The sequence below is a fragment of the Lontra canadensis genome, unplaced genomic scaffold (assembly GCF_010015895.1).
Source record: "Lontra canadensis isolate GAN:19392208 unplaced genomic scaffold, GSC_riverotter_1.0 scaffold52, whole genome shotgun sequence".
Lineage (NCBI taxonomy): Eukaryota > Metazoa > Chordata > Mammalia > Carnivora > Mustelidae > Lontra > Lontra canadensis.
Window position 1 is genome coordinate 1428792 of NW_022631046.1, and position 15759 is coordinate 1444550.

A 15759-nucleotide genomic window follows, 5' to 3' on the forward strand; every position below is an offset into this window, starting at 1 on the left:
ACAAAGGTGGGAAAGGTCAAATTGGTAAATAGAATTCAGCAAACTCGTGTTGAAAAGCAGGGCTGTATATAACCCATACACACTATAATAATCAAATGGAATTTAAAAGATTTGAAGACTCAAGTGTGAAAAGTAAAGTTATAAAATTGATCAAATAAAACAATTGAGAATATATTTGCAAATTCACAGTAAAGAAATACTCTCTTAAAAGATACAAGTTATATTGCAAATTTTTTGATTGACTCGACTGTTTTAAATTAGATATTACTTCCTATGAAGAATTTTATAGAAAAGGTTAACAGATGGATTACAGACATGAACAAATTATTTTCAGTGACTAAAGCTAACAATAGCTTAATATCAGGATATAGAAACAATTTCTGCAAATAAATAATATAAAGTCAGCTAATGAAAAAGAAATATAAATACAATAGAAAAAACATACATAGACAATTTACAGGGATTACGATAAATGCATAAATTAATGTAAAGAGATGCTCAGTTATATGATCAGAGAAATAAAAATTAAAACTAAGAAGTTGTGTGACTATCCTCATCAGAACGGAAAAAATCAGAAAACTGGGTAATGCAAAGTGCTATCAATAATGTGGAAACACTGATGTATGGCCAAAGTAAAAGCTGGTACAGTCATTATGGAAAGAAATGTGTCATAATTAATTAAAAGAGGACTTTGTACACCCTATTATGTATTAGCAACAAACTTTAATTAAAAATATTCTATTCACTTCAATGTAAAAAAATTAAAATATTTAAGGATTATGTTAACATTAAGTTGTGCGAGGCTCCTATAATGATAACTATCAAATATTGCTTTAAAAAAATCAAAGAGGGGTTCCCAGATGGTTCAGTCCTTAAGCATCTGCCTTCGGCTCAGGTCATGATTCCAGGGTTCTGGGATCTAGCCCCTCATCTGAGCTCCCTGCTCAGCGGGAAGACTGCTTCTCCCTCTCCCATTCTCTCTGCTTGTGTTCGCTCTCTTCCTGTGTGTCTCTCTGTCAAACAAATAAATAAAATCTTTAAAAAAATTAAAATTAGAAAAATAAATAAATCAAAGAGATATATCATACTCATGAGTATAAAGACTCAAATTGTAAGATGCCAATTCTCAATGATCTGTAAATTCAATAGACCCTTAGAAAGCATTTTAGCAGAAATGGACAAATTTTATTTTATTTTATTTTATTTTATTTTAAAGATTTTATTTATTTATTTGACAGGCAGAGATCACAAGTAGGGAGAGAGGCAGGCAGAGAGAGAGAGGGGGAAGCAGGCTCTCCGCTGAGCAGAGAGCCCGATGTGGACCTCGATCCCAGGTCCCTGGAATCATGACCTGAGACGAAGGCAGAGGCTTTAACCCATTGAGCCACCCAGGCACCGCATGAAATGGACAAATTTTAAAATGTGTGTGGAAATGCAAAAGATCTAGAATAGTCAATATAATCTTGAAAAAAAGACTCACACTACCTGATCTCAAGACTTACTATAAAGCCCCAGTCAGTAACCAAAACTATATGTTATATGCAAAAAGACAGAAAAATGAATTAACGGAACATAATAGTACAGAAAATACCACACTTATAAGGTTAGGTGATTTTCCTTAAAGGTACTAAAACAATTAAAAGAGGAAAAGAATAATTTTTTTTTTCTCAACAAATAGTGCTGGACAACTGTATACATGGAAAAAAGTGAATCTTGATTCCTACCTTGCATCCTAAAAATGAATTTGAGATGAATTATGGGCCTAAATGTAACTGCTAAAATTCTAAACTTTCTCCAAGAAAAGATATTTTCAAAAACCTGGGGAAGGCAAAGATTTTTTTAAATAGAACGCAAAAAGCATAAATCAAAAAAGATAAAATGTACTTCAGATGTAAAGTATTTGTACTTAATCATAATTCAGAAAATAAAAAGAAATGAAAGTCAAATCACATCCTGGGAGAAAAATTTGTATTTTCTTTCTCTCCTCTCTCTCTCTCTCTCTCTCTCAATCTCTCCCTTCCTCTCTCTGCCCTCCACAGCCCTCTGCATACAAACATCTTCCCCACATATACACATCTAATAAAGGTCTTGCATCCAGAATATGTAGAAAAAACTCCCACAAATCAACAATGTAAAGACAAATACTTCAAGTTATTTAAAAATGATGAAGCTTTGAGAGACTTCACAAAGGAAGATAATTGAATGGTTAATAAGCACACTAATTTAAATTAAAACAAAAATGAAACACTACTACACAACACTAGAACTGTTAAAAGTTAAAATCCAGAAAGCACAAATGTGGGCAAAGATATGGAATAATTAGAATTCTCATGCATTACTGGTGTAGTGAAAAATGATAAAACCATTTAGGAAAATAGGCACTTTATAAAGTTATAGATACTCCTACTCTATGACCCATTAATTCTACTCCTGGATGTTTACTGAAAGGAAATGAAAACACATGTCTTCATAAAAACCTATATGAAAATTACATAGCAGTTCTATTGATAAAAACAAAAAAATCAAACAACATAAATGTTTATCAATAGCAGAATGGATAAACTGTGGTATATTCTTACAATGGCATACTTACTCAGAATGGAAAGAAATGAACTCCCGCTACATACAGCAACTTAAGTGAATATCAAAAACAGTAGAGTAAGTGAAAATACTGTATGATTGCATTTATGTTAAGTTCAAGAGAGAAAAAAACTGTGGTAAAAGAAATCAGAACAGTTGTTGCTTCTGAGGATAAATTACTGGAAAGAGGTACAAAGGAATCATTTGCTATTTATATTAGGCTGGGGTCACTAGAGAAACAGAATCAGCAGGATATCTATAACTGTATTTATCTATAACTAATATATAAAATCTTATACAAAATCTCTTTGTATATGTAAACAGAATTTATAATAGCCAGTGCAACCTTGAAAAACAACAAAGAAGAGTCATACTACCTGATTTCAAGATGTTCAGACTTGGCCTGAAACTTACACCATTGGCCCTTTGGTCTATCTATCTATAGAATTGAGAGAGAGAGAGAGAGAGAGAATGGGGTGGGGGAAAGAGGGAGAGATGTATATACATATATATAAAGAGATTTTATAGATAGATTTATGTATTTATTATAAGAAACTATGTACTATTTATTATAAGGAATTGGCTCATTTGATTATGGAGTCTAAGAAGTCCCATGATTTGCAAGCTGGAGACCCAGGAGATCCTGGAGCTACCTGGGTGGTGTAGCTCCAGTCTGACTCTGAAGGCCTGAGAACCAGAACCAATGGTATAGGTTCTAGTCTAAGTCTAAATGCCTGATAATCAAGACAGCTGATAGCGTAAGAGCCAGTCCAGCTCTGAAGACCTGAGAACCAGAAGTGCCGATTGCGTATGTTCCAGTCTTAAAACAGAAGACCTATGTTCCAGCTTCATCTGTCAAGCAGAGACGGTGAATTCTCCCTTCCTCCATCTTTTTGTTCTATTTAGTCCCTCAGTGGGTTAGATGATGCCTGAGAGGGCAATCTGGTATACTTAGTTTGCAGATTCACATGCTAATTTCATCAGAAACACCCTAGAAAACACACCCAGAAATAATGTTTAACCAAATATGTCCGTATCCTGTGGCCCAATCAAGTCAACACAGAAAATTAATCATCACAGTAGCCATCTGTAAAAAATCTAAATTGGATAGTGAAATTAGAAAATGAACAAAATGAACAAAGAGACTATCAATATAGAAATAAGCATATGAAAAGATGTTAAATATTATTAATCACTAGGAAAATTGTTAATGCCACGATATAATATCACTATACACCTATTAGAGTGATTAAAATAAAATACTGTACCAATGCTCACAAATATGCGGGGCAGCTGGATTTCTCATACATTTGCTGAGAATGGTGGCTGCATTTTTTTGAAAAAATTACTATTTTTTGAAAAAAACCCGTCAATTTCTTATAAAGTTAAATATACACTTATATGACTCAACAATTTGGCTCCTGGCCATTTTTCTTAGAGAAATAAACAGGTTCACTCACAAACCCGCACACAAATGTTCACAGTAGTTTTATTGATTTTCAAACCTTGAGTCTTGTAGTTAAAGCCTCTTTAGCTAGCAGGAGGGTCCCTGTGTTGTTACCTTGTTTTTCATTGTTTTGTAACTGATCTCACCAAAACTGTAGTATCACTTTGTTATATCCCCCTTATTCTTGACTGGCTCTTATTAAGTCTTAGTATTGATGGAGCTATTGTAATAGAAATAATAGATATGTGCTTTTGTACATTAACTGAAATAAAGTTCAGAAAGAAAATGTATGTTTTTCATACCAATCACAAGTATAAAGTGGAAGCCAACTGTTTTTTATTTCATTTTTAAAAGTATTTCTACTGAGGTCTTTTGACAATACAATTGTATCGCTTAGCCGGATACATCAAAAAGTGACTGACAAAAAAACAAACAAACAAACAAGTGACTGACATAAAATGGTTTCTATTCTGAATTCAGCAATAGCCAACTTGCTTACTTAACAATGAGAAGTCCATGCTTGTTACAGTGAGAAGAATTTGGGAAGGGGAACGTAAAGGAGAAGGGCAAAGATCTGAATTTGAAAAAGAATGATTTTTAGATTCTGTTTTCATGGGATTTTGTAGCCCATCATATGGGGATAGCTTTTTACGTACAGTGATGGTTTTATGGCTTTATTTTGCCCTACTTAAATTCTTCTCACATCGAACATTAGGACAGTGTTTTCTCACAGGATTTCAAGCATCCTGTGGTTTGGGTTAAATCCCAGTTATTTTGAGGCTCCTTTGCTTTCCATCATGACATTTTCCCTTACTTAAGGGTTGAATCCTGATAAATTGGTACTTAATGATATTAAACATTAAGTAAAATAATATTTTATAAGCAAGAAGTGATTCTTCAACTGTTAAGTTCAGTCCCAGGTAGTTCAAATAGTAATTTTAGATGTGATCAATTATTTAATTCTATGTTCTTAATATATCTTGAATTTTCTTTATATTTATAATCACCTTAAATTAGACTTAATGTATAACATTTTATATTAAAAATGGTTTTAATGAGAAGGTAGAGATCTTTTGTGACTTTGTAGTATATAAACATGAGATGAAAGGCCCTTTGAGGAATATTGTTGAGAAGACTAATACTTGTCATGGTAAAATATAAATTTTGCAGAAAATAATCCAATATGACATTTCTAACATTCAATTAAGAGTTAAATAATATTCTTGGTAAATAAATGATGTTAAGCTGTTTAAAGTTTCATCAGTTGCCTTTAAGATTGATTTTCATCAAAATTGCTGTACTAAAAGGTTTTCTTTTGTTGTACACACTCAAATCGCAAACCTCAATTTTAAAATCGGTTCTTATTTGCAAAAAATGCTTTGACATAGTGCATTTGTTCTGCCTGGGCAGCACTAAAGGATTGTGGTATCATTTTGAAGAAGGTTGTTTGACAGAGCCTGTTTGTTTATTTGGGGTAATGTGAGCTGCATTCAGAAAATGCCATATTTTGTTTCATGATTGTATACATTCTCTCCCATTGCTCCCAGGCAAGACTTGTAAGCAGAGAAGACACGGATTTAGACCTTTTTTCCATGACCAGTGGAAGTGCTTTGTCTGTGAAGAGAGAGAAAAAAAATCAGGCACACAGACACTCAGCGGGATCTTCAAGTAAGTTGTGGTTTCCTTCAGAATTAATTTAGAAATCACAAACGAATTGATGGAACATAATGCCAACAAGCATTCTTTTATAGATAAGGGGTAGGATGCCAGCAACCAGAACTGCCTCAAAGTGTGTGTTTGAATTTTTTTTTCTTTAAATGTCTTCTTTTGATATAAACCAAATTAAATTATTTACAAAACTAACAGCATCAATTTTTTAAAATTATATTATGTAACTCAGTGTTCTACTCCCTTACCAGCCATGAATTATATTGAATCATATGATCATTTAATTCTAAAGGAACTTTTTGGCTAATTGTAAATTGGAATGGATTTATATATCAAACTAGTGTATTTTGGCCTTTTTTCATCGATTTAATTGTAGGTAACCTTAACTTTTAAAGGAAACTTTTAAAATAGCAGATTTTAGACACGAATACTACACTGTCAATACCCTGCTTTAAATATTATTTCTGCTGAGTAGATGGCAGTTTATATTTATTAATGATGACTTTTTACACTTGTAAACTTGTCACACATCTATTATCTTTAATATGATTTCAATAAGAATTGCATTGCAATTAATTGCATTAACTCTGAAAAAAAATAAACATTTTAAAATACTTGTATCTTGTGGTAATAGAGTCTAATTTTTTCAAACTCTTCATATATCCTAGAGGTTTTGAAATATCTGCTAAAATGTTTTGGTATATTAGTATGAAAGATGTTTTATTTGCTATCATATTTTTTTAACTTTCCCCAAAGTATAGTGAACCTCAAAAGTCCACATATTAACTTACACTTTGCTATAATTATTAAGGTTTTTTTGAAAAAATGTTATTACTCACTTTTTTTTTTTTTTGAGATTTTATTTATTTATTTGACAGAGAGAGAGAGACAGAGCACAACCAGGGGCAGGGCCCAGGAGAGGGAGAAGCAGGCTCCCCACTGAGCAGGGAGCCTGAGGTGGGGCTTGATCCTAGGACCCTGGGATCATGACCCAAGCCAAAGGCAGACAGTTAACCAATTGAGTCACCCAGACACCCCACAAAGTTAATACTTGATTCAGTGTGAGAAATTCAAATTATCCAAAATTGGTGCTCTACGTAAATGAAAACTTAAAAATGATTGTCTTTCACTTTTCACATGTTCACAGACATGTGGCATTATTAGAGTCTAGTCATTTAAATCCATTAATATATACAAGGTGATTTTGATAAATTTTAATTTGGTCTTGAAATAATGATTTTAATATATCTAATTTAAAAATATTTCCAAGCTTCAAAGTTCTTAGAATGTTTGAATTTTCTTTACTTGATTATAGAATCTGATCACAAAAGTTTGTTCTAGTCAATATGGTTAAGAAAGAAACATTTTGTGTTTTAGGTTTATTCACTAATTATTGATCTAATATAAAATTTTTGCATTATTAATATAATTTGTTAATTATATCAACTTTCAAAATATATATTACATTCAGAAGTAATCAAACTGTGTTACACATAATAATGAATAGTGTTATTTCCATTTTAAGAATTATATATTATGAACTCATATCATTTTGGAGCAGTGTACAAAACAAAGGACTTGCCTTGTCACATTACAGAATATCAAAGTTTCTATATATAATGTATCATCTGACTATTAAAACATTAATAGCTCAGTAAATCAGCAACCATGCTAAAATGTACAAGCTTTATCTCTCACTTACGTGACATCAAATTATAGATTTTAGAGAATACAAGATTATATGGAGTTAATTTTTTTAAATAGTCTTATTTTCTTTTTAAATTTTAATTCCAGTATAGTTACCATACAGTTTTATGTTAGTTTCAGACATACAATATAGTGATTCAACAACACATTCTCTAAGGGTAATATGGCTATCCTCACTGATTCCAACTGGTTGTCACTAAATGACATTATAACAAATACTACTAATCATTAAATCTGCTCACTAAGTGACATTTTAAGATAAACCATTTTAGAAAAATAGAGTTTTTATCCAATAAAAGAATGATTATGAATAAAATACCACTTACTGAATTATTATAGTTACTAGTTTACTACAACATCTATATAATATAATGGTAAAGTGTGGGCCCTGACATCAGTTTGCTTGAACTTGTACCATGACAATTTCCTCATCCTTAAAACAGGAATGCTAAGACAAGTACTATACCTACCTTGAGGAGTTGTTGTTGGGTTAAAATGTTGAACATTTAAAACAATATCTGGCACAAAACAGGTACTTAATAGTCTTTATAATTGCCACTTACACACAGACATAAAGAAGAATAATTTGAAGTAAGATATTAAAGTCACTAGTATCGCGGTGCATGGCCTAACTAGCTCATCTTATAAGAAACCTACTCTTAATAGTTACTTAACTAAAAAACTTTGGGTACCCTATTATCCACAGAAAACTTTAACCATCAATGTCCTTGGTTCCTAGGCCTCCATGGCCCTGGGCCAACCCTGTACAGCTTTGGTATTTTGAAAGCTCTTTTTCCTCCAGCTTTTTCTCTCTCTTAAAAAACTTGTCACCTTATTAAAACTAAAGTATTTCTTTTAGCTTTCCAAGCCAAATCTAGAGAGTAGTTTATGGACTGCAGGTTTAAAACTCTATTGACCTTTGAACTTTTCTAGATATTTCTCTTTCTCTATTGTTATAATATTTGTATCAGGTATTCTGTAGAATCAGATAAAGTCAGTTCCTTTATCACACATAAGTTGTGTGACCTTAACTCTAAGAACAAGTTAACTTGGGAAAATGGATAATAATGTCTATCTCATTGAGTTTGGGCGAGGAAGAAATGAGTGAAAATATAAAGTATGTGATATATTGCCTAGAATATAATAAGTACTTGTTTATATTATTTTTGTTGTATGTTTTATGTTGCTGTTGCATAATTTTAAACAACTTTAAAGTAGAATTGTCTGCCTTCTCTGTGTGTCAGATAACACCAGAACAGCATACTTTCAGCATCACGCCAGTCATCTCAAGCAAAACTGTCTTAGAGAATTTCCTAAGTTCTCTTCCTTTTCTTTTAGGTCTTTCTGCTTTCTTATAAAAGGCCAAGACAGTCTTCTGCTATATGGCCTTCTAATCTAAAAGTTAGAAGAGGTCACATTCTTATTTTTAAAATACCATTTACAAAATGAGTATGCAAATAAGTTCCTCATTTACACAATATTTAGACAAAATATTTGATTTCCTTAAATGACTTTGGTTTTCTCAACTAATTTTTCCATTTGATACTTAAAGGATGCATAATAATAACAATAATACTAATAATAATTTTACTGCTATAACAATTTATAGCTTTACACATTTATGTTAATGAGCTTTTCTTATTTATACTAATTATTTTTCTTTGACAGCTAATATAAATAAGACTCAGAGTTTATTTACTCTGCCTTTGGCCCAAAAAATTTAGCAAGGAAAAGCCACAACTTGAACCTATGTTTTCTTATTCCAAAGCCAGTGCTATCTTTCTTCCCTGCACTAACATATAATAGCTTAACTGTAACAATAGAACATAATTAATGTAGTTCTTACACATTTACTAAATGATCACTGCTCACTATATACCTAGTTTAGGTTCCCGGTTGCCTCCTCCCAATAATTTCTGCATGTTCTAGGACGTACTCCATTTCCAGAGTTAGCTAGGGATTGAGAATCTACAGTACTCCTGTAATTGTGCATAATTAGCCCAAAGTCAATTTTTTCTCTAAGTATATCTAAATTCTCTTGAATATAATGCCTTTTAATATGGTACTTAATTTTCTGAGTGTGGAAAAATGTATTTATTTTACAAGAGAAGCAGCTAATGCAGTTAAAATGCATGAGAAAGGCTTCTCAGAGGAAAAATATTTGATTTGTACCTGGAATGACATTTGGGATGTAAGTAAGGAAAGAAGTAGAAGAAAGCCATCTTAACAAAAGCAAAGGGTAAAATATGAATATATGTTTGTTGAACATTGAATAGTATGTCTGGACCAGAGCTTGTATACACTGAAGTAACACAAACTAAGATTTAATTAAAGATGAAACCCAGTTTCAGGTAAGCTTGAAAGTAAAGTAGAATTTTGAAGGGCTTGGTCCCTCGCAGGGACGAAAATCTCTCTCAGTAGTACTAATCAGACTTCCTTTCAGATTTTATTGACCACAGCAGTATCATACTGATTTTTTTATGTTTATTGTTTATTCTCCTTCTCCCCTGCTAGCATGTGTGTTCCCGGAGGGCAGGGAATTTAATGTAGAATCCTAGGTACCTAGAACAGCTCCCTGGCATGCAAGCCCTGTAATATGTATGTAATGAATGAATTAATGGATGGATGACTGACTGACTGACTGGCTGACTGACTGACTGGCTGACTGACTGACTGACTGAATGAATGAATACGCTTCACTGTGAAGCAGGAAATGCCAGATAAGTGCTAGGAAGAGAGTATTTGACATTTTACTACTCCATAGTGAGAGGCAGGCTGTTCTGACAAAGGAGGAGAGTAAAAGATTAACTGTTTGGTAGACCTCAACAGTATCTGTCAAAGCTTCTAAGAGCACCTGATCTGTCCAGAATCCTGGTATGTACAATCTATCCAAACACTAAGGGTTCTCTTGCAAGTAAGTCTTTCAAACAACCGATCATGAGATTCAGATTCCCATGGATCCAACTGACTTGAAGAAAATCCTGTCATTTGTTCAATCAAAAATATGAAGTCTCAGTGCATCACACAAGTGAGAGAGTGCTGAGCAACACCAGTATATCTGGCCTTCATGGAGTTTATGATTTATATAAACATATGCTGTAATAGTCTGGGTCCAATCAGAAGACAGCTATCATACAGTAGGTTAAACAGGGAAAGTTTAAGTCTTATTATCTGTACTGGAGTATTATCCATTTCGGCTATGAAATATAAAGAAATATATGGTACCCTAGGGCTGAGGGAGAGCACCCAAGGAAGGACAAACTTGGAAGGGATTCAGACTTCCTTGGAGAAGGTGTGGTTCAGCCACCAGATAGCAGACAAGTCCCCTGGTTTGGCTAGACCAAAGCTGATCTGGAGTTACTGGGCAAACAATAGGCAATTCTCTGGAATAGAGGAGGGGGAGTAAGTAATGAGCAATTGGTAGCATAGGCATGCAAGGAGAATGGTTCTGATAAGGCAGAAGGTGGTTTCCCTTTGATTTCCCTGTGGAGAGGATAGCATGCAGATTATTGCTCAGATGAAGCTGGGGCCTTGTAGAGGAATCATGTTCTGGGACAGTGGCTCAGGAAGGCTGCATCAGAGGTCCTGAACCCACAAGGCCAACTCCATCCCCATCTATGCCAGAGATTACAAAACCCTTCTTCTAGCAGTGTTCCTTCAGCACCCTCTATTGAGAAAGCGTAACAATTTTTCTCACTTTAAAGGAGAAATGCTTAAATTCTTTTATCACAAAACATAATGAAAGGTATATTTATTGCTTATAAATTGATAACGGACACATATGCATGCACTAAATTACTACTTGCTGAATATAATAACTTATATAGGTAGATGAATTATCTATATTTTATTAATTATAGGATATAAATTTTTATATATATTTATATATGTACACATATATATTTATATATGCAAATGTATCATATATAATTATGTGAATTTTATATATTTTATATATATATAAAACATCTTTACAAAAGTAAATTGGACTCACTGTTCTTCTCTTTAAAACAATCACAGCTTGGACCAAATAAGGCCTAGTATTATTTTACTCATGGCATCTTAGGCTAGGAAATATGCTTGGGTGAGGAAAATTGTAAAAAATTTTCACAATTGAGAAGAATTGAGGAAAAGCATAAGAAGACCTCAAATTGTTAAGAGAATGTCATTCCATCATTCTTTTTTGCTTTCTGATAAATTTTAGAGGCTACTTCCAGCCTGTAAAACTATGTCATTAACTAGGGAAAATAGTTAACTAAGGAATGACTTTATTTTTTTTAAGATTTTTTATTTATTTGTGTGAGAGAGAGACAGAGAGAGAGAGACCATGGGGGAGGGACAGAGGGAGAGAATCTTGAAGCAGACTCCCTGCTAAGGGGCAGAGCCCCATGTGGGGCTCCATCTCACCACCCATGAGATCACAAGCAGAGTAGAAACCAAGAGTCTGACACTTAACCAACAGAGCCACCCAGGCACCCCAGGAATGACTTTCATAAAGTGTAGCATAGCCCTTGCTAAACTAGAAGGATGAAGTCCAGAGTAAAAAATAATTAATATGCCAGTTGCATTTTTTTTTTAAAGATTTTATTTATTTGACAGACAGAGATCACAAGCAGGCAGAGAGAGAGAGAGAGAGAGGGAAGCAGGCTCCCTGCTGAGCAGAAAGCCCGATACCGGGCTCAATCCCAGGACCCTGAGATCATGACCCGAGCCGAAGGCAGAGGCTTTAACCCACTGAGCCACCCAGGCACCCCTGCCAGTTGCATTTTTAAACAAGTGAGAGAGAGTGTGGCATTGATAAGAGTATATGTTAAGAGACAGGGAAACAGACTTCTAATCCTGTCATGGCTCCTTACCAGATTGTGACCTTAGTTAAGTCCTTTACAACTCCTTTGTAAATCTAGTAGGTAAAAGGCAGCCTGGAATAAAGGAAATAAATTTGGAGTAAGCCAGATCTGAATCTGAATTCCATTTCTCACACTTTTGTTTTTGTGAGCTTGGATGAGATATTTCAGGTTCAGTTTGTCCATTTAGAAAATATCATGAAAAATTAGACAAATATATTCTTATTTATTTTTGCCCTCATGTGAAAAAAGATGGAAAAAGAAAAAACAAATATAAAGGAGACTCAAGAGTCCTGATAGCTTTAGAATTCCATAATTCCACAAATAGAATGATAAAACTTTGTGACAATTTCCCAATTAAAAAACAACAAAAGCTATTATTTCCGGTATTTTATAGTATGAAAATCATGTTTGTAACTGAAAATTTTCTCCACACCATAATACTTATGAAACTGATTTCAAATATTTTCAAATTGTCCCTATTAGTTTAGCTAAGTATACTCAACTGAGATGGGAAAAAAATGTTTTCCTTTGAATGTTTCCCAAAAAAGATCAGAAAACCCCATTATTTATAAGAAATGATAGCTATTTCGTAGAGTCAAGTTGAATCTTAAAAAGCTAGAAGTGATTCTGAAACTCAACATGCCTATTGTAAAAATTTGGCTTAAGTATATTGTGCTATAAATACTTAGTAGTGGGTATCTTGATGTCCTACTACCTTTTTTTATTAATGTGAGAAAAGACAAAAAGAAAAATTCCTAATAAGGACCCAATCAGCATTTCATAGGGTGTACTTGGAAATGATCTTTAGCTTAATCCTTAGCTAGATGTTTACTTTTTAGAAAGAAGTTGTTTGTAAATTTAATATTGAAGACACTAAAGAGGAAACTAGGTATAGACATACAGCTATAAGATAAATAATGAATAGGTTATCCTGAAAGTAATTAATAAAATCTATGATGTTTTGTACCAATGTAAAATGTTATGATAGGAAAAACAAAGGAATAACATGTTAGGCAGCTGTCCTTTATAGGAAAAGTTTCAGTTTTTTTAATTTTAAGACTTTGTGAAGGGTGGCCTTGCTTTTAAATCTGATTGTTTTCATGCAGAATATGAGAGAACCAGGGCTATAGTCCCTTCTGAAGTATGTTTTGAAGATAACTCTAGTATATTTATAGTCCAGAACTAGAAGGAAAGAGAGGCAGTATCTTTTTTTAAGGGTTCTGTTTTTGAAGATGAAGTTAATATTAATAATATTTTATTTTAACTTTGAATGAATTGTACCTTGGAAGTGATTTGTGGCAGTCTTAGTCAATGAACATTTATTGAGTAATTAATATATATTAGGTAGGATGCTATTTTATAGGTATAATTTCAAATTTAATTTAATTCAAATTAAATATCAAAATTCTGAACTTTTTAAAAATGCAGGTCAGCCTCTCTACCTTAGAATTATACTTAATATAGCAAATGTTTTAAAAAATGTAGGTTAAATTCCACATATGAATAAAATCATGTGGTATTTGTCTTTCTCTGACTGACTTATTTCACTTAGCATAATACTCTCTAGCTCCATCCACATCATTGCAAATGGCAAGGTTTCATTCTTTTTTATGGCTGAGTAATATTCCATTGTAGTATATACCACATCTTCTTCTCTAATTAGCATTTTGACGTCTTTGACAGCTCTGCTACTTCCTACTGATCCTTTACATTGTGTCACTTAAATTTACAAATCAGTGGATTTTCTCACTGGATGTCTAGAAATGTTTTACATATAACTTATATTCTGTCACATAGAGCAGTCAAAGGTGAGTAAAAGTTATATTTAATCATGTAAATATTTGTATTTTTTTCAGCATAAGCTGAAACTATACATAAAAAGAATAAATTGAGTTTTGGTTCAATTGTCCATTAATTAGCTTGTTGGTTTTACTTGTACCTGGCCTTTAAAAAAATCTAGATAGTTACGTTATTCTGATATATTTCTTCATATACTATCTTGAAAAAAAAATGTAGTCTCTTGTATTCCATATCAAATTTTGCTAAGTTCAAGGAGACACTACTCATTAATATTACTTTATTAACATATGTGTTCATGTAAAGCCAAAATCAACTCAAATATGGGAGTATTCTTTGAACAACTTCAAAACTTCTGGTAACAACTCATCTACAATGCCTTGAGGGGTAAACAGAGAGACAGTAGCATAAGTAAAGGGTAAGAAAGTCTGAAAAAAAACTTTCAGTAATTCTTAAATTTAAAAAGCATGTTACGGTTTATGAAATAATATAAAAATATAGGCGGGCATAGATATGGATACACCTATAGAAATATCTTTCTCTTATATTTCCTCACTTACAGAAATTGAAGACCATATTGTTTTTCAATGATACATTTTATTCATTTTTAGTTTCATAGGCCTTATTTCCAGGTAATGGACAGTTCTTTCCATTCCAAGGCATAAAAAAACAGATATGCATCTCACATTGGCTACCTAATACTCATAATAATTTTGAGAAGAAAAAGTAATATAACTGTTGTCAAGCAAAAAATTTTGTTAAGCTAAATGCATAATAAAGAGCTGTTAAATATATGCACTTTTAATTATCTGCTATACAAAATGGCATAAGTGATAGTGTTCTATCTACAAAATCTTCTAATAAAATAATTCCATGATACCACTGTCTATGCTGATTATTGCAAAAATTCATTTTAAAAGAACTAAAAACTGTCATATTGTCCATTTAAATTGTTCAAACTTCCATCCCACTACAGATGATATATATTTTCCAGATAAAAAGAAGGTGAAGATAAGACTTTATAAACAATTATGACCAAGTTAAACTTTTTTGGTTCTATATACGAAATCTGGCTTTGCTTATCTTCTTCTTCTTCTTCTTCTTTTTTTTAAATCTGAAGTGTTTGCTTTAAAGTAATATGTCAATAAAAAAGCTAGAGCTATATCACATAGAATTTTTAAAAATTTTTGTTCAGCAAGAGTTGGTCTCTAACGATGTAAAGTTGTAAATTTTAAGGCCCTTTTTATTACTGCTTAAACCATTAACTCTGACTTTTCCTGGTCTCAAGTTTTTTGACAGAAGCCTTAAAAATACAGATTTGATAGGTCTTTTTTTTTTGTTCCTGAACTTTGACAATTAATCAAACACTTCAACACTTTAACTCTTAAAACATTCCCACAACCTGAACTAGATAATCAAACTCAATTATACCAAGACCATATTTACATGGTTGGTGATCATCTAATACATATGTATTAAAAGTCTGGTACAAAGTAGGCACATAATAAATAACTATTGATTTAATGTCCTTCAACAGCTTGATACTGAGTATTTCCAAGCCTAAGACAATTTAATGAAACAGTCAACAATGATTCCACAGTTACACAGTTAGTAACCACAGAACAGTGTTTACAGATCTAAAAGAGCAGTTTCACCAGCATCTGACATTATCCAGAGAATGACAAATTTCAACTCTACTTGTGTGAGAAAACT

At 32.6% G+C, this 15759-nt stretch overlaps 1 protein-coding gene across 4 annotated transcripts in view; it reads left to right on the forward strand.

The window, feature by feature from the left end:
- The window catches only part of LRRIQ1 (leucine rich repeats and IQ motif containing 1), a 210511-nt gene that overhangs the window by 187502 nt on the left and 7250 nt on the right, over positions 1 to 15759 (forward strand). For all 4 annotated transcript variants that reach the window (XM_032874162.1, XM_032874163.1, XM_032874165.1 and 1 more), the window contains one exon: positions 5575 to 5695. In XM_032874162.1, coding sequence (XP_032730053.1) covers positions 5575 to 5695 — 121 coding nt within the window. The remainder of the gene's footprint in view (positions 1 to 5574; positions 5696 to 15759) is intronic.